The 19249-nt window shown below is 46.1% G+C and overlaps 1 protein-coding gene and 1 long non-coding RNA gene across 40 annotated transcripts in view; both read right to left on the minus strand.

Moving 5' to 3' along the window:
* The window catches only part of epn2 (epsin 2), a 41017-nt gene extending 23501 nt beyond the window's left edge, over positions 1 to 17516 (minus strand). For 35 of the 38 annotated variants that reach the window (XR_016485528.1, XR_016485523.1, XR_016485522.1 and 32 more), the window contains exons 1-4: positions 16902 to 17516; positions 9641 to 10248; positions 5698 to 5863; positions 4637 to 4807 (exon numbers count right to left, since the gene is read on the minus strand). Coding sequence is in view for 2 of the 38 variants with exons in the window: in XM_090194499.1 (XP_090050625.1) it covers positions 4637 to 4807; positions 5698 to 5863; positions 9641 to 9898 (595 nt within the window). In the remaining 36 variants the exon portion in view is untranslated. Of the gene's footprint in view, positions 1 to 4636; positions 4808 to 5467; positions 5523 to 5697; positions 5864 to 9640; positions 10249 to 16901 lie in introns of those variants that run through there. The other 3 variants (XR_016485529.1, XM_090194500.1, XR_016485530.1) reach the window with 2 other exon arrangements.
* On the minus strand, positions 1311 to 4598 carry LOC149979046 (uncharacterized). 2 transcript variants are annotated; one of them, XR_016485531.1, is made up of 3 exons: positions 1968 to 4598; positions 1850 to 1899; positions 1311 to 1683 (listed from the first exon to the last, which is right to left on the minus strand). It is a non-coding gene; the product is annotated as an uncharacterized LOC149979046 (long non-coding RNA). The 2 variants fall into 2 exon arrangements; XR_016485532.1 differs by having other exon boundaries at positions 1311 to 1534; positions 1627 to 1683; positions 1850 to 4598.
* Positions 17517 to 19249: the final 1733 nt, after the last annotated feature.

Consider the following 19249-nt stretch of genomic DNA (forward strand, 5'->3'; position numbering starts at 1 on the left):
TCAGACTCCATCCTAACCCACTACATATTCAGTCAGACTCCATCCTAACCCACTACATATTCAGTCTGATTAAGACTCCATCCTAACCCACTACATATTCAGACAGACTCCATCCTAACCCACTACATATTCAGTCAGACTCCATCCTAACCCACTACATATTCAGTCACTCCATCCTAACCCACTACATATTCAGACAGACTCCATCCTAACCCACTACATATTCAGTCTGATTGAGACTCCATCCTAACCCACTACATATTCAGTCAGACTCCATCCTAACCCACTACATATTCAGACAGACTCCATCCTAACCCACTACATATTCAGTCTGATTGAGACTCCATCCTAACCCACTACATATTCAGTCAGACTCCATCCTAACCCACTACATATTCAGTCTGATTGAGACTCCATCCTAACCCACTACATATTCAGTCAGACTCCATCTAACCCACTACATATTCAGTCAGACTCCATCCTAACCCACTACATATTCAGTCAGACTCCATCCATCCTAACCCACTACATATTCAGTCAGACTCCATCCTAACCCACTACATATTCAGACAGACTCCATCCTAACCCACTACATATTCAGTCAGACTCCATTCTAACCCACTACATATTCAGTCAGACTCCATCCTAACCCACTACATATTCAGTCAGACTCCATCCTAACCCACTACATGTTCAGTCTGACTCCATCCTAACCCACTACATATTCAGTCAGACTCCATCCTAACCCACTACATATTCAGACAGACTCCATCCTAACCCACTACATATTCAGTCAGACTCCATCCTAACCCACTACATATTCAGTCAGACTCCATCCTAACCCACTACATATTCAGTCAGACTCCATCCTAACCCACTACATGTTCAGTCAGACTCCATCCTAACCCACTACATATTCAGTCAGACTCCATCCTAACCCACTATATATTCAGTCTGATTCAGACTCCATCCTAATCCCTACTGAGTCTACACATTGGTAGTCTAGGTGTCTGTTCAGTCTAAGGTTGAACACAACAGAGATCCTAGTGATGTGTTAATATCAGCCAGCCAGCCATCGAGCCAGCCAGCGAGCCAGCGAGCCAGCCAGCCAGCCAGCCAGCCAGTCAGCAAGCCAGTCAGCCAGCCAGCCTACAGACAGAGAGATCCTAGTGATGTATAAATATAGCTCCAGTATCTCTCGGTACAACAAACCATGACAACGGAAAAACCAAAAATAAACTGCATTTAATCCTGGAAATAATAAATATGCTAATGAAGTGCTGAAACAAGGTTCCTCCTTATACTAACCCTCTCATAAAGACACTACACACCTTGCATTATAACCTCAGACCATCTACTGATACATTATACTGACCCTGTCTCATAAAGACACATTATAACCTCAGACCATCTACTGATACATTATACTGACCCTGTCTCATAAAGACACATTATAACCTCAGACCTGAACACAGACCATCTACTGATACATTATACTAACCCTGTCTCATAAAGACACATTATAACCTCAGACCTGAACACAGACCATCTACTGATACATTATAACCTCAGACCTGAACACAGACCATCTACTGATACATTATAACCTCAGACCTGAACACAGACCGTCTACTGATACATTATACTGACCCTGTCTCATAAAGACACATTATAACCTCAGACCTGAACACAGACCATCTACTGACACATTATAACCTCAGACCTGAACACAGACCATCTACTGATACATTATAACCTCAGACCTGAACACAGACCATCTACTGATACATTATACTGACCCTGTCTCATAAAGACACTACACATTATAACCTCAGACCTGAACACAGACCATCTACTGGTACATTATACTGACCCTGTCTCATAAAGACACATTATAACCTCAGACCATCTACTGATACATTATAACCTCAGACCTGAACACAGACCATCTACTGATACATTATAACCTCAGACCTGAACACAGACCATCTACTGATACATTATACTGACCCTGTCTCATAAAGACACTACACATTATAACCTCAGACCTGAACACAGACCATCTACTGGTACATTATACTAACCCTGTCTCATAAAGACACATTATAACCTCAGACCTGAACACAGACCATCTACTGATACATTATAACCTCAGACCATCTACTGGTACATTATACCAACCCTGTCTCATAAAGACACATTATAACCTCAGACCTGAACACAGACCATCTACTGATACATTATACTAACCCTGTCTCATAAAGACACATTATAACCTCAGACCTGAACACAGACCATCTACTGATACATTATACTAACCCTGTCTCATAAAGACACATTATAACCTCAGACCTGAACACAGACCATCTACTGATACATTATAACCTCAGACCATCTACTGATACATTATAACCTCAGACCTGAACACAGACCATCTACTGATACATTATACTAACCCTGTCTCCTAAAGACACATTATAACCTCAGACCTGAACACAGACCATCTACTGGTACATTATACTAACCCTCTCATAAAGACACTACACACCTTGCATTATAACCTCATTATACATTATATTAACCCTAAGGAGAGGGAGAGACCAATGAGACGCCAGAGGAGAGAGAGGGAGTCACTCCACAGCCTTGGTGAACAATACCCAGAACCTTCCACTGTCTGGAATCTCAAAAAGTTCCCTGGCAACACCCTCCAGCCCCACTCTCATTGGCCAGTGCCTGTCCAGCCTCGTTTCTATTGGCTGATCTCTGCTTCCTTCAGAGGAGGAGGATGATGAGTCAGCTGCTACAGTTTCCACCACATGTATCAAAACCACACACACACCACACACACACACACGGAGGTGAGACCTTGGAGTACCACTGCTGTGACCTAAAGGTTAGAGGTCAGAGGTGACTGGGGCCAGAGAGAGAGGAACTGTTGTTTCTTCTCTCTCCACGTGAAGGGGAGATAAACACGGAGCTCTCCAGAGAAGAAGAACAGATTGCAGTCACGTGAAGGAGGGAACAGACTCCAGTCACGTGAAGGAGGGAAGGGGAACAGACTCCAGTCACGTGAAGGAGGGAAGGGGAACAGACTCCAGTCACGTGAAGGAGGGAAGGGGAACAGACTCCAGTCACGTGAAGGAGGGAAGGGGAACAGACTCCAGTCACGTGAAGGAGAGAAGGGGAACAGACTCCAGTCAAATGAAGGAGGGAAGGGGAACAGACTCCAGTCACGTGAAGGAGGGAAGGGGAACAGACTCCAGTCAAATGAAGGAGGGAAGGGGAACAGACTCCAGTCACGTGAAGGAGGGAAGGGGAACAGACTCCAGTCACGTGAAGGAGGGAAGGGGAACAGACTCCAGTCACGTGAAGGAGGGAAGGGGAACAGACTCCAGTCACGTGAAGGAGGGAAGGGGAACAGACTCCAGTCAAATGAAGGAGGGAAGGGGAACAGACTCCAGTCAAATGAAGGAGGGAAGGGGAACAGACTCCAGTCACGTGAAGGAGGGAAGGGGAACAGACTCCAGTCACGTGAAGGAGGGAAGGGGAATAGATTCCAGTCAAATGAAGGAGGGAAGGGGAACAGACTCCAGTCAAATGAAGGAGTGAAGGGGAACAGATTCCAGTCACGTGAAGGAGGGAAGAACAAACTCCAGTAGGGTGAAGGAGGGAGGGGAACAGATTCCAGTCACGCGAAGGAGGGAAGGGGAACAGACTCCAGTCACGTGAAGGAGGGAAGGGGAACAGACTCCAGTCAAATGAAGGAGGGAAGGGGAACAGACTCCAGTCAAATGAAGGAGGGAAGGGGAACAGACTCCAGTCACGTGAAGGAGGGAAGGGGAACAGACTCCAGTCACGTGAAGGAGGGAAGGGGAACAGACTCCAGTCAAATGAAGGAGGGAAGGGGAACAGACTCCAGTCAAATGAAGGAGGGAAGGGGAACAGACTCCAGTCACGTGAAGGAGGGAAGGGGAACAGATTCCAGTCAAATGAAGGAGGGAAGAACAAACTCCAGTAGGGTGAAGGAGGGAGGGGAACAGACTCCAGTCACGTGAAGGAGGGAAGGGGAACAGGCTCCAGTCACGTGAAGGAGGGAAGGGGAACAGACTCCAGCCACGTGAAGGAGGGAAGGTGAACAGAGTCCAGAACTGGAACATGGGTGTCTCCCCTCTGCCCAAAGCGGGGGAAAACGCACTTTGGTGACAGAATGTCCCTTCCTTATGTTATAAAGTACATTTTAACAAGACAAGTATAATTCTTTGTGTTCTGAATGGTTCAGTAGGGTCTATCTCCAACATGTCATTAACATGCTACCCCCCCAAAAAAGGTGGGATTGTGTAACCTAAAACATCCCATAATAAGCACCGAGCTCTGTTGACAGAGAGGTGGTACTAAGGCGGCCTTTTTTGGGGGGGGGGGGTCTACGTGTTGTGGTGTTCGTCTGAAAAGTTGTTTCCGAAGGTCCCTATAAAAGCTAAATTAACGTGAAACGAGCTGAAAGGTAAAGAAAGAGGAGTTTTGATTGGACGCTGGTTTTAGGAAGAAGAAAGATCAAACCTCCAACACCATCTAAAACCCTTAGTGTCTAAGCCTGTGTGTGTGTGTGTGTGTGTGTAATATAGTTAGATCTACTCACAGCCGTGGTAAGATGCAGGTGACCCCTCCGACTTGCCGTACTCCTCGCTGTAGGAGGTCGACAGGTTGGGTTGAGACGAACCTCGGCCAAAACCCTGACCCGGTGTCACCGCCCCTGTAGTGGTGACCTGAGCCATCCTCTCCTTCGTCTTCAGAGCCTGGGAACGCTCACCTGGATAGGAACATCATCCTCATCATTAACCTCACCTGGACAGACCTAGTGGTCTATGACAGACAGTACATGACTCCAGACAGACAGTACAGTACATGACTCCAGACAGACAGTACATTACTCCAGACAGACAGTACATTACTCCAGACAGACAGTACATTAATCCAGACAGACCTAGTGGTCTATGACAGACAGTACATTACTCCAGACAGACAGTACATTACTCCAGACAGACCTAGTGGTCTTAGACAGACAGTACATTACTCCAGACAGACAGTACATTACTCCAGACATACCTAGTGGTCTTAGACAGACAGTACATTACTCCAGACAGACCTAGTGGTCTATGACAAACAGTACATGACTCCAGACAGACAGTACATGACTCCAGACAGACAGTACATGACTCCAGACAGACCTAGTGGTCTATGACAGACAGTACATGACTCCAGACAGACAGTACATGACTCCAGACAGACCTAGTGGTCTATGACAGACAGTACATGACTCCAGACAGACAGTACATGACTCCAGACAGTACATTACTCCAGACAGCCCTAGTGCCAGACAGTACCACCACCTCCCTCATCCTCCTCCTCACCTTTCAATCTCTCCTCATCTTTCAGCAGTACCACCTCCCTCCCTCCTCCTCTTCCTCACCTTTCAGTCTCTCCTCATCTTTCAGCAGGACCACCACCTCCCTCAACACCTTTCAGTCTCTCCTCATCTTTCAGCAGGACCACCACCTCCCTCTTCCTCCTCCTCACCTTTCAGTCTCTCCTCATCTTTCAGCAGGACCACCACCTACCTCCCTCTTCCTCCTCCTCCTCACCTTTCAGTCTCTCCTCATCTTTCAGCAGGACCACCACCTCCCTCTTCCTCCTCCTCACCTTTCAGTCTCTCCTCATCTTTCAACAGGACCACCAGCTGTTTGCTCTTCTCTCTGACGTTGATTCCCTGGTCTTTTCCGTCTCTGTCTATGTACTGAAAGTCCTTCAGAGTCTGGATGGCGAAGATGTTCTCTTTACACTGCAGAGCCACGCGCTCTGACCCCGTCTGGAAAACAAACACACACACACACACACACACACACACACACACACAACATATTAACACATTAACACTGCAGGAACCTCCTGGGTGGCGCAGTGGTCTAAGGCACTGCATCTGTGCCACCAGACTCTGGGTTCGCAGCGGGCCGCGATCGGGAGGCCGGAAGGCTTGGCCCGGCAGGGATATCCTTGTCTCATAGCGACTCCTGGTGCAGTGCGCGCTAACCAGGTCGCCAGGTGCACGGTGTTTCCTCCGACACATTGGTGCGGAGTTAAGAAGCAGTGCAGCTTGGTTGGGTCGTGTTTCGGAGGACGCATAGCTCTCGACCTTCGCCTCTCCCGAGTCCGTACGGAAGTTGCAGCGATGAGACAAGACTTTTACTACCAATTGGATGAAATAGGGGAGAAAAAAAGGGCACAAAAACTAAAATAAACACTGAAATAAAATCTCAAAATCCAAACCTGAGAACTACATGTTCAGCTCAGACGTCACGGATACCAGTTAGGCTGACTAAAGCGTTTAAAGACAACGAAGCCAGAAAACGTTGGGAGGACTTCCTTTGTTTGGGTTAGGATGCGTATCCCCCCGTCGGGAGACTGATAAGATGTTGTCACGGGTTCCTCAGATCCTCAAAAAGGTTCTACAGCTGCACCATCGAGAGCATCGGTTGACCGGTTGCATCACCGCCTGGTATGGCAACTGCTCGGCATCTGAACAGAGGCGAACGGCCCATCCAGTCAGCGTTTCACAGTTCAAGTGAACTGTGTTTTATAACCTGTTTTATTAATATTAATATTAATAGTATTATGTATTGTTTGTTGTTTTATTATTATTAATATTAATATTATTTATTGTTTTAATATTATTAATATTATTATGTATTATTTATTGTTTTAATATTATTAATAGTATTATGTATTGTTTGTTTTATTATTATTAATATTAATATTATTTATTGTTTTAATATTATTAATATTATTATGTATTGTTTATTGTTTTATTATTATTAATATTAGTATTGTTTATTGTTTTATTATTAATATTATTTATTGTTTTATTATTATTAATATTATTTATTGTTTTATTATTATTAATATTATTATTGTTTATTGTTTTATTATTATTAATATTATTTATTGTTTTATTATTATTAATATTATTTATTGTTTTATTATTATTAATATTATTATTGTTTATTGTTTTATTATTATTAATATTATTATTTTATTCATATCATTTATTATTGTTTTATTATTATTATTAATACTATAATATGCATTATTTATTATTATTTATTGATTTATTGTTATTACTATTATATTATTAATTGTTTTATTGTTATTATTATTATTATTATTAATATTATTTATTTATTATTGTTTTATTGTTAATGTTATTTATTATTGTTTTATTATTATTATTATTAAGGTTATTAATGTTATTATTTATTATTGGTATCAGGGGTGGGGCGTTACCTTAATCAGGTAGTTCTTATTATTGGTATCAGGGGTGGGGCGTTACCTTAATCAGGTAGTTCTTATTATTGGTATCAGGGGTGGGGCGTTACCTTAATCAGGTAGTTCTTATTATTGGTATCAGGGGTGGGGCGTTACCTTAATCAGGTAGTTCTTATTATTGGTATCAGGGGTGGGGCGTTACCTTAATCAGGTAGTTCTTATTATTGTTTTATTATTGGTATCAGGGGGTGGGAAGTTACCTTAATCAGGTAGTTCTTATTATTGTTTTATTACTGGTATCAGGGGTGCAGCGTTACCTTAATCAGGTAGTTCTTATTATTGTTTTATTACTGGTATCAGGGGTGGGGCGTTACCTTAATCAGGTAGTTCTTATTACTGGTATCAGGGGTGGGGGCGTTACCTTAATCAGGTAGTTCTTATTATTGGTATCAGGGGTGGGGCGTTACCTTAATCAGGTAGTTCTTATTATTGGTATCAGGGGTGGGGCGTTACCTTAATCAGGTAGTTCTTATTATTGGTATCAGGGGTGGGGCGTTACCTTAATCAGGTAGTTCTTATTATTGGTATCAGGGGTGGGGCGTTACCTTAATCAGGTAGTTCTTATTATTGTTTTATTATTGGTATCAGGGGGTGGGAAGTTACCTTAATCAGGTAGTTCTTATTATTGTTTTATTACTGGTATCAGGGGTGCAGCGTTACCTTAATCAGGTAGTTCTTATTATTGTTTTATTACTGGTATCAGGGGTGGGGCGTTACCTTAATCAGGTAGTTCTTATTACTGGTATCAGGGGTGGGGGCGTTACCTTAATCAGGTAGTTCTTATTATTGGTATCAGGGGTGGGGCGTTACCTTAATCAGGTAGTTCTTATTATTGGTATCAGGGGTGGGGCGTTACCTTAATCAGGTAGTTCTTATTATTGGTATCAGGGGTGGGGCGTTACCTTAATCAGGTAGTTATTATTACTGGTATCAGGGGTGGGGGCGTTACCTTAATCAGGTAGTTCTTATTACTGGTATCAGGGGTGGGGGCGTTACCTTAATCAGGTAGTTCTTATTATTGGTATCAGGGGTGGGGCGTTACCTTAATCAGGTAGTTCTTATTATTGGTATCAGGGGTGGGGCGTTACCTTAATCAGGTAGTTCTTATTATTGGTATCAGGGGTGGGGCGTTACCTTAATCAGGTAGTTCTTATTATTGTTTTATTACTGGTATCAGGGGGTGGGAAGTTACCTTAATCAGGTAGTTCTTATTATTGGTATCAGGGGTGGGGCGTTACCTTAATCAGGTAGTTCTTATTATTGTTTTATTATTGGTATCAGGGGTGGGGCGTTACCTTAATCAGGTAGTTATTATAACTGGTATCAGGGGTGGGGGCGTTACCTTAATCAGGTAGTTCTTATTACTGGTATCAGGGGTGGGGCGTTACCTTAATCAGGTAGTTCTTATTATTGTTTTATTATTGGTATCAGGGGTGGGGCGTTACCTTAATCAGGTAGTTCTTATTATTGGTATCAGGGGTGGGGGCGTTACCTTAATCAGGTAGTTCTTATTATTGTTTTATTACTGGTATCAGGGGTGGGGGCGTTACCTTTATCAGGTAGTTCTTATTATTGTTTTATTACTGGTATCAGGGGTGGGGCGTTACCTTAATCAGGTAGTTATTATTACTGGTATCAGGGGTGGGGCGTTACCTTAATCAGGTAGTTATTATTACTGGTATCAGGGGTGGGGCGTTACCTTAATCAGGTAGTTATTATTACTGGTATCAGGGGTGGGGCGTTACCTTAATCAGGTAGTTATTATTATTGGTATCAGGGGTGGGGCGTTACCTTAATCAGGTAGTTGTTATTACTGGTATCAGGGGTGGGGCGTTACCTTAATCAGGTAGTTATTATTATTGGTATCAGGGGTGGGGCGTTACCTTAATCAGGTAGTTATTATTATTGTTTTATTACTGGTATCAGGGGTGGGGCGTTACCTTAATCAGGTAGTTCTTATTATTGGTATCAGGGGTGGGGCGTTACCTTAATCAGGTAGTTCTTATTACTGGTATCAGGGGTGGGGGCGTTACCTTAATCAGGTAGTTCTTATTATTGGTATCAGGGGTGGGGCGTTACCTTAATCAGGTAGTTCTTATTATTGGTATCAGGGGTGGGGCGTTACCTTAATCAGGTAGTTGTTATTACTGGTATCAGGGGTGGGGCGTTACCTTAATCAGGTAGTTATTATTATTGGTATCAGGGGTGGGGCGTTACCTTAATCAGGTAGTTCTTATTACTGGTATCAGGGGTGGGGCGTTACCTTAATCAGGTAGTCGAGCAGCGTCAGCGCCTTGTAAACGTGTCTCCAGTTCTTCCCGTGGTCGTTGAGGCGTCTCCAGATCATACTCATGATCTCACTGAACGCCACGACGTTGTAGGTCAGGTCGGCCACCTCTGACATCAGAGAGGACGAGGGGCCCCAGGGGTCGTTGGAGGTGGACTCCCGCACCTTCTTCTCCGCGTCGGAGTAGTTGTTCACCATGTTCTTCACAGAACGTCTGATAGTGGAGCTCGGCATAGTGGTGGTGTCACACACACACACACACGCTACCACGACTGGGACACACAGTCAAGAGTGTGTGTGTGTGTGTGTGTGTGTGTTGGGGGGGAGGGGGGGGGGGAGAGTTTGTGTGTCCGAATCCGTTCTCGCTGCGTTGTGTGTGTGTGTGTCACCGTGTCACTGAGTGTGTGTGTGTGTCACCGTGTCTCTGAGTGTGTGTGTGTGTGTTGTCACCGAGTGTGTGTGTGTGTGTGTGTTCAGGGTGCCTCCGCAGGCCAGCAGTGTGTTCCACAGTCCTCACAGACAACAGCCTGTTAGAACCATCTCCACACACACAGAGCTGGACACACACACAGCCACGCCATCACCTGAGAGAGAGAGGGGGGGGGGGTTAGTATGGCAAGAGAAGGGGGACAGAAACAGACAGAGAGAGAAACAAGAAAGAGAGACAGTTTAAGGGCCCAGAAATGTGACTCCTGTGGAGACCCCAAACCTTCCTCCTCACCCTGCCTCCCCCAAACCCTACCTCACCCTGCCTCCTCCCCCTCCCTCCTCACCCTGCCTCCCCCCAACCCTCCCTCACCCTGCCTCCCCCCAACCCTCCCTCCTCACCCTGCCTCCCCCCAACCCTCCCTCCTCACCCTGCCTCCCCCCAAACCTCCCTCCTCACCCTGCCTCCCCCCAAACCTCCCTCCTCACCCTGCCTCCCCCCAAACCTCCCTCCTCACCCTGCCTCCCCCCAAACCTCCCTCCTCACCCTGCCTCCCCCCAACCCTCCCTCCTTACCCTCCCCCCCTTGCCTCCTCCCTCCCTCCCTCCTCACCCTGCCTCCTCCCTCCCTCCCTCCTCACCCTGCCTCCCCCTCCCTCCTCACCCTGCCTCCCCCTCCCCCCTCCCTCCCTCCTTCCTCACCCTGCCTCCTCCCTCCTGCCACTATGAATACAGCACTGACCTAATGACATCTGCTGCTTTAAAATCACTTATTCACACGACTAGAGGAAGAGCCCCCGTCCGAATCCCCCCGGAACAACCCCCCCAGCCCAGGAGGACTGCACAGACAGGGTCTGTCAGAGCACAGAGACAGAGAGAGAGACAGAGAGAGAAAGAGAGCAAGACAGAGAGAGGGTCTGGGCCTAAACCACACTAGACACTATGGAACACAAAGCTTTTACTATCTCATCCTTGGAATATACAAGGTCAGAGGTCATCTGCCTTTGTCCTAAAGAGCAGGAACCCAGACTTCATCAAAGAAATCAGAAATATAGACATTGTCATCCTACAAGAAACCTGGTATAGAGGAGACGGACCCACTGGTTGCCCTCTAGGTTACAGAGAGCTGGTAGTCCCATCCACCACACTACCAGGTTTGTGGTATAGAGGAGACGGGCCCACTGGTTGTCCTCTAGGTTACAGAGAGCTGGTAGTCCCATCCACCACACTACCAGGTGTGTGGTATAGAGGAGATGGACCCACTGGTTGTCCTCTAGGTTACAGAGAGCTGGTAGTCCCATCCACCACACTACCAGGTGGGTGGTATAGAGGAGATGGACCCACTGGTTACCCTCTAGGTTACAGAGAGCTGGTAGTCCCATCCACCACACTACCAGGTGGGTGGTATAGAGGAGATGGACCCACTGGTTACCCTCTAGGTTACAGAGAGCTGGTAGTCCCATCCACCAAACTACCAGGTGGGTGGTATAGAGGAGACGGACCACTGGTTGACCTCTGGGTTACAGAGAGCTGGTAGTCCCATCCACCACACTACCAGGTGGGTGGTATAGAGGATATGGATCCACTGGTTGCCCTCTAGGTTACAGAGAGCTGGTAGTCCCATCCACCACACTACCAGGTGGGTGGTATAGAGGAGATGGACCCACTGGTTGTCCTCTAGGTTACAGACCAGCTACCAGGTGTAAATTCACAGCCGGTGCCCAAGAAAGACCTGGTGACCTGGCCAAATGACTATTGCTCCATGGAGCTCACCACATCCTCATGGGCCACGTCAAGGCCAGGAGAGGCTGGTCATGGGCCACGTCAAGGCCAGGAGAGGCTGGTCATGGGCCACGTCAAGGCCAGGAGAGGCTGGTCATGGGCCACGTCAAGGCCAGGAGAGGCTGGTCATGGGCCACGTCAAGGCCAGGAGAGGCTGGTCATGGGCCACATCAAGGCCAGTATGCCCACTGGACCCAGTCCAATTTCCCCTACCGCTCTAACAGATGCACAAAAGATGCCACTTCCACCACCTCACCTCCTGACAAGAGGAACACCTTTGCTGTTCATGGACTACAGTTCCAAGCATTCAACACTACTGTTCTCTCCAAGGTCGACACCGAGCTCAGAGTTCTGGGTCTGGACAGCACCCCTTCTGCAACTGGATCCAGGACTTCCTCTGGGCTGTAAAAACACTTTGTAGCAGCTAGCCTGGCTAGCCGAGCGTGATGCTAACCACTCTGGGCTGTAAAAACACTATGTAGCAGCTAGCCTGGCTAGCCTAGCGTGATGCTAACCACTCTGAGCTGTAAAACACTATGTAGCAGCTAGCCTGGCTAGCCTAACGTGATGCTAACCACTCTGAGGTGTAAAATCACACTATGTAGCAGCTAGCCTGGCTAGCCGAGCGTGATGCTAACCACTCTGGGCTGTAAAACACTATGTAGCAGCTAGCCTGGCTAGCCGAGCGTGATGCTAACCACTCTGGGCTGTAAAACACACTATAAAAAAATGGTATCCACGAGTTCATCTGACTGGGGAAGTAGACAACGGCCTCATTGCCAAAAAACCCTGGAATATCCCTTTATTGATACACCGGGCTGACAACACAATAGGTATTTCTGTGTGTGTGTGTATAGACAAGCAAATCCAACCGGTTCTTTCACCATTCTAAAGAACCGGACTGTTGGAATCTAGAATGTTTTCAGAAGCAGTAAACTGGGACATGTTCCACAGACAGAGAGTTCCTCATCACTCATCTACCATTCACATAAGCACGCAAGAAATCTTCAAGCGCTGATTTATCATCTGTGCTCAGTGAGCTCCTGCCCAAGTCAAGAACTGCTTATCAATTCAATTCAGAGATCAATCCATACTAACATAATGTAATGTCCAAGCACCCTTCTCTCTCTCACACTCACCCCTCCCTTCCCATGCCCCGAGACATCAGTCGCCCTTTTGTCCTCCCCAGCCCAAGACAAAGCCGGAGATACCGCCCCGAGAGTCGGCTACAGGTGCATCGGTCACCCCCCCTCCCTCCCCAACCTGCCTTTACTCAAACTGAACACACACACACACAGACAATAGACAAAGCCTGCCTGCTAACCCCACCACAGGTCTAGCGGCTCCCCTAAGCCTGGGCAGAGGGGCAGCATCCCAAGCCTGGGCAGAGGGGCAGCATCCCGGCTACACCCAGGGGGCATTACAGCTCAGTGTCCTGCACCATGTTTCCGTGCTGAGAGATAAATGATTCAGCGATTGATACATGGTGACAGAGGTAAAACAGCGCCCCCACCTGGACAAACATTATGGCCACTACAATGAAGTGAACAAACACCAACCACTCTTATAGTGAATTATGTTCCACTTCACTGTTAGCTAGTTACCAAAACTGGACAGATAGTTTACTGGACATGTCAATGGTATTTCTTATCACAGTGATTCATCAACCACATCAAATCAGCTGATATTATGAGTTAGTTATGAGAGACAACGATTCCCCAGTTGTCTAATTAGCATCGTTTTGCCATGAAAACAAACAGAGCCGGTAGCTAACAAGCTAACAACCCAGCCCCCCAAAAGGTTAGCTAAAATGGTAAAGACAACTTTCTCTCACACACTAGTAGCTTTGTATACGAACTAAAGCTAAAGTGTGTGTCCTAAAACACTAAACGTTTGAGTTGAGCAGTTGTTAGTTTTTAAACCAGTTATGTTGGATCGATGGACTAACAAAAGTGTCATCAACGCCTTTCTGAAATACATATCTAGCTAACCGGCTAGTTAGCTAAAAAATAAATTCAAAATATTTTGGAAACAAACTACGTAGCTAAACGTAAGCAAAAAAAAAATGTACATTTTCTGTCACATTTAAAATGGTTGAAAATCTGTGTGACTTCACTACAACATCTGACTAACTTCATTTAAAACCTGTTTTTAAGTTATGGTTATCTACAAACTTAGCTAACAAATTAGCATGTTCGTTACAAGAACTTATTGAATGAAAAATTACCCCCCCCAAAAAGTTGTTGGAACAACAAAAAAATATCCTCACCAATACAACCACCCCTCTCCTCTACTCCAACCACCCCTCTCCTCTACTCCAACCACCCCTCTACTCCAACCACCCCTCTACTCTCCTCCAACCACCCCTCTCCTCCAACCACCCCTCTCCTCTACTCCAACCACCCCTCTACTCCAACCACCCCTCTACTCTACTCCAACCACCCCTCTCCTCCAACCACCCCTCTCCTCCAACCACCCCTCTCCTCCAACCACCCCTCTCCTCTACTCCAACCACCCCTCTCCTCTACTCCAACCACCCCTCTCCTCTACTCCAACCACCCCTCTCCTCTCCTCCAACCACCCCTCTCCTCTCCTCCAACCACCCCTCTCCTCTCCTCCAACCACCCCTCTCCTCTCCTCCAACCACCCCTCTCCTCTACTCCAACCACCCCTCTCCTCTACTCCAACCACCCCTCTCCTCTACTCCAACCACCCCTCTCCTCTTCTCCAACCACCCCTCTCCTCCAACCACCCCTCTCCTCCAACCACCCCTCTCCTCCAACCACCCCTCTCCTCCAACCACCCCTCTCCTCTACTCCAACCACCCCTCTCCTCTCCTCCAACCACCCCTCTCCTCTCCTCCAACCACCCCTCTCCTCTACTCCAACCACCCCTCTCCTCTACTCCAACCACCCCTCTCCTCTACTCCAACCACCCCTCTCCTCTACTCCAACCACCCCTCTCCTCTTCTCCAACCACCCCTCTCCTCTTCTCCAACCACCCCTCTCCTCTTCTCCAACCACCCCTCTCCTCTACTCCAACCACCCCTCTCCTCCAACCACCCCTCTCCTCCAACCACCCCTCTCCTCCAACCACCCCTCTCCTCTCCTCCAACCACCCCTCTCCTCTCCTCCAACCACCCCTCTCCTCTCCTCCAACCACCCCTCTCCTCTCACCACCCCTCTCCTCTCCTCCAACCACCCCTCCCCTCTCCTCCAACCACCCCTCCCCTCTCCTCCAACCACCCCTCTCCTCTCCTCCAACCACCCCTCTCCTCTCCTCCAACCACCCCTCTCCTCTCCTCCAACCACCCCTCTCCTCTCCTCCAACCACCCCTCTCCTCTCCTCCAACCACCCCTCTCCTCTTCTCCAACCACCCCTCTCCTCTACTCCAACCACCCCTCTCCTCTACTCCAACCACCCCTCTCCTCTACTCCAACCACCCCTCTCCTCTACTCCAACCACCCCTCTCCTCTACTCCAACCACCCCTCTCCTCTACTCCAACCACCCCTCTCCTCTACTCCAACCACCCCTCTCCTCTACTCCAACCACCCCTCTTCTCTACTCCAACCACCCCTCTACTCCAACCACCCCTCTCCTCTACTCCAACCACCCCTCTCCTCTACTCCAACCACCCCTCTCCTCTACTCCAACCACCCCTCTTCTCTACTCCATACTCCTTCAGTTTACAGTAAAAAAAATAAAAATAAAGTTCCAACAATTTTGTTGTTTGAACATGTTTTAGGATTTAAATTGTTGCATTTTATCTGGGTTTATAATTAGGGAGTCACTCCAACACAGTAGCTATGCCACTAGCTAACTACAACACCTTCTTGATACTGTTAGCTTAGCTAGAACGATACTAAAAAAAGATAGCAAATGCTAAACCTTGTTAGCTAACTCACTGGCTAAACCGTGTTAGCTAACTCACTGGCTTAACCCGTGTTAGCTAACTCACTGGCTAACCCGTGTTAGCTAACTCACTGGCTAACCCGTGTTAGCTAACTCACTGCCTAACCCGTGTTAGCTAACTCACTGGCTAACTAACTGGCTAAACCTTGTTAGGTAACTAACTGGCTAACAAACTGGCTAAACCTTGTTAGGTAACTAACTGGCTAACAAACTGGCTAAACCTTGTTAGGTAACTAACTGGCTAACAAACTGGCTAAACCTTGTTAGGTAACTAACTGGCTAACAAACTGGCTAAACCTTGTTAGGTAACTAACTGGCTAACAAACTGGCTAACCTTGTTAGGTAACTAACTGGCTAACCTTGTTAACTAACTGGCTAACCTTGTTAACTAACTGGCTAACCTTGTTAACTAACTGGCTAACCTTGTTAACTAACTGGCTAACCTTGTTAACTAACTGGCTAACCTTGTTAACTAGTTGGCTAACTCTTGTTGGCTAACTCACTGGCTAACTCACTGGCTAACTCACTGGCTAACTCACTGGCTAACTCACTGGCTAACTCACTGGCTAACTCTTGTTAGCTAACTAACTGGCTAACTCTTGTTAGCTAACTAACTGGCTAACTAACTGGCTAACCCTTGTTAGCTAACTAACTGGCTAACCCTTGTTAGCTAACTAACTGGCTAACCCTTGTTAGCTAACTAACTGGCTAACCCTTGTTAGCTAACTAACTGGCTAACCCTTGTTAGCTAACTAACTGGCTAACCCTTGTTAGCTAACTAACTGGCTAACCCTTGTTAGCTAACTAACTGGCTAACCCTTGTTAGCTAACTAACTGGCTAACCCTTGTTAGCTAACTAACAGGCTAACCCTTGTTAGCTAACTAACAGGCTAACCCTTGTTAGCTAACTAACTGGCTAACCCTTGTTAGCTAACTAACTGGCTAACCCTTGTTAGCTAACTAACAGGCTAACCCTTGTTAGTTAACTAACTGGCTAACTAACTGGCTAACGTTAGCTAGCTAGGTTTAAATGCTAGGTGGAGACATTCACCCAAAAGCATCCCAAGGAGATTTGAAACAACCTGGAAAGCAAAAAAAAAACAATGAATAACTTACCATTTCCTTTTTCCCGAGTTATTCTACAGAGTAAATGAATATCCAGGAATTTTACAACCCATACGATCAAAGAAGTCACCATCCAAGACAAAAAATACCAGGAAAGTTGACTTATTTGTTGTGGTTGTTGGATAAATGTTATATCTAACCCTTCCCGTAATGTGTAGTTTAGTTCGCTAAGCAGGCTTTTACACGTCTCTGACTCCTGCTCTATCAACATGGCGGGCGGTAAAGCTCCTCTCTCGTCCCGGGAGGGGGGACATGTAGGCGGGGGAAGGGTGTGACCAAAGCTGCTTGACTCGCTGATGCAGAAATACATCCTTTCCTTCCCCCCACCACCACCACCACCACCACCACCTCCTCCTCCTCCTCCCTTCTGAGGAAATCCATTCATAACGAGACCGTTTAGAGCAACAGTGTGCAAGGCTAGAGGACATGGGGAAGAATATAAAATATTAAAATCCTAGCTCCTCGTCTCCTTCTCAAAGCCCATTGGAGAAGAAGGTTAGAAGGGACGAGACCTCTGGTTTTCTCATCCAATAGATTTGGAGATGGAGACAAAAAACGAGATGGGTTTTAAATTTGAGATTTCACATGTTGGTTTCAAGACAACTCAATATGGTGTAATTGCATTACCGCAATTCGGGGTGTCTCATAATATGGGCGTTCCGTGTAATCAGGAACGCCCTTTAGATGACACGAAAAGCGCATTGGTGGCTGTCATTGTTCCTGCACTGTCCCACGCTTTTTGGATTGCCTATGTTGAAAAAGCACTAGTTTTAAATCAATGCTTTTACATATGACGCGAATTGCACTTTTTATTTTTCTTTGCATGACTCGGTGGATGGAGCATGATGCAAAACTATTTATCAGAATGAGGATGTATCGTTATGTACCGCAATGAAACAGTCCTAGTAAACTAATGACCAACACCTAAAAATAGTACTGCATATAGACTACAACAAAACAAACTATATTAGACTGTAAAAAAAAAAGTTAATTACAGAGTTAACAGTAATACCGTTTTTTTTTTTTTTTAACGACCAAAGTTCAAAGTTGAAAACGTAACAGTTTAAAGCTGACAAAAACTAAGATAAAATTAGACTGTGTGTTTATGTTTGAATTTCTGGCAAAGTGAGAAGGCTATAACTCTGGTGCCTTCATTTATCGTCAGCTAGAAATCTCACAATCTCGAAACATGATCTCCATTCTCCTGTATACAAATATACAGCGCATTCGGAAAGTATTCTGACTCCCTTGACCTTTTTTTACACATTTCAGTTACGTTACAGCCTTATTGAAAAATGGATGAAATCTTTTTTTCCCCCCCTCATCAATCTACACACAATAACCCATAATGACATCCCAATACCCCATAATGACATCACAATACCCCATAATGACATCACAATACCCCATAATGACATCCCAATAACCCATAATGACATCCCAATACCCCATAATGACATCCCAATACCCCATAATGACATCACAATACCCCATAATGACATCCCAATACCCCATAATGACATCACAATACCCCATAATGACATCACAATACCCCATAATGACATCCCAATACCCCATAATGACATCACAATACCCCATAATGACATCACAATACCCCATAATGACATCACAATACCCCACAATGACATCACAATACCCCATAACCCTTAACGACAAAGGAAAAACAGGTTTCTGGAAATGTTTGCTAACTTTTAAAAATAAAAATAAAAAACAGAAATATCACATCACGTAAGTAAATGGCAGCGATTACAGCCTCTAGTCTTCTTCGGTATGACGCTACAAGCTTGGCACACCTGTATTTGGGGAGTTTCTCACATTCCTCTCTGCAGATTCTCCAATGCTCTGTCAGGTTGGATGGGAAGAGTCACTGCACAGCTATTTTCAAGTCTCTCCAGAGATGTTCTGGCTGGGCCACTCAATGACATTCTGAGACTTGTCCCTAAGCCACTCCTGCATTGTATTGGCTGTGTGCTTAGGGTCATTGTCCTGTTAGAAGGTGAACCTTCACCCAGTCTGAGGTCTTGAGCGCTCTGGAGTAAGTTTTCATCAAGGATCTCTCTGTACTTTGCTCTGAATATCGTTCCCTCGATCCTGACTAGTCTCCCAGTCCCTGCTGCTGAAAAACATCCCCACAGCATGATGCTGCCACCACCATGCTTCACCGTAGGGATGGTGGCAGATTTCCTTCAGATGTGATGCTTGGCATTCAGGCCAAAGAGTTCAATCTTGGTTTCATCAGACCAGAAAATCTTGTTTGTCATGTGAGAGTCCTTTAGGTGCCTTTTTGCAAACTCCAAGTGGGCTGTCATGTGCCATTC

This window comes from Oncorhynchus mykiss, chromosome 13 (genome assembly GCF_057628025.1).
Source record: "Oncorhynchus mykiss isolate SJ-2025 chromosome 13, ASM5762802v1, whole genome shotgun sequence".
Classification (NCBI taxonomy): Eukaryota; Metazoa; Chordata; class Actinopteri; order Salmoniformes; family Salmonidae; genus Oncorhynchus; species Oncorhynchus mykiss.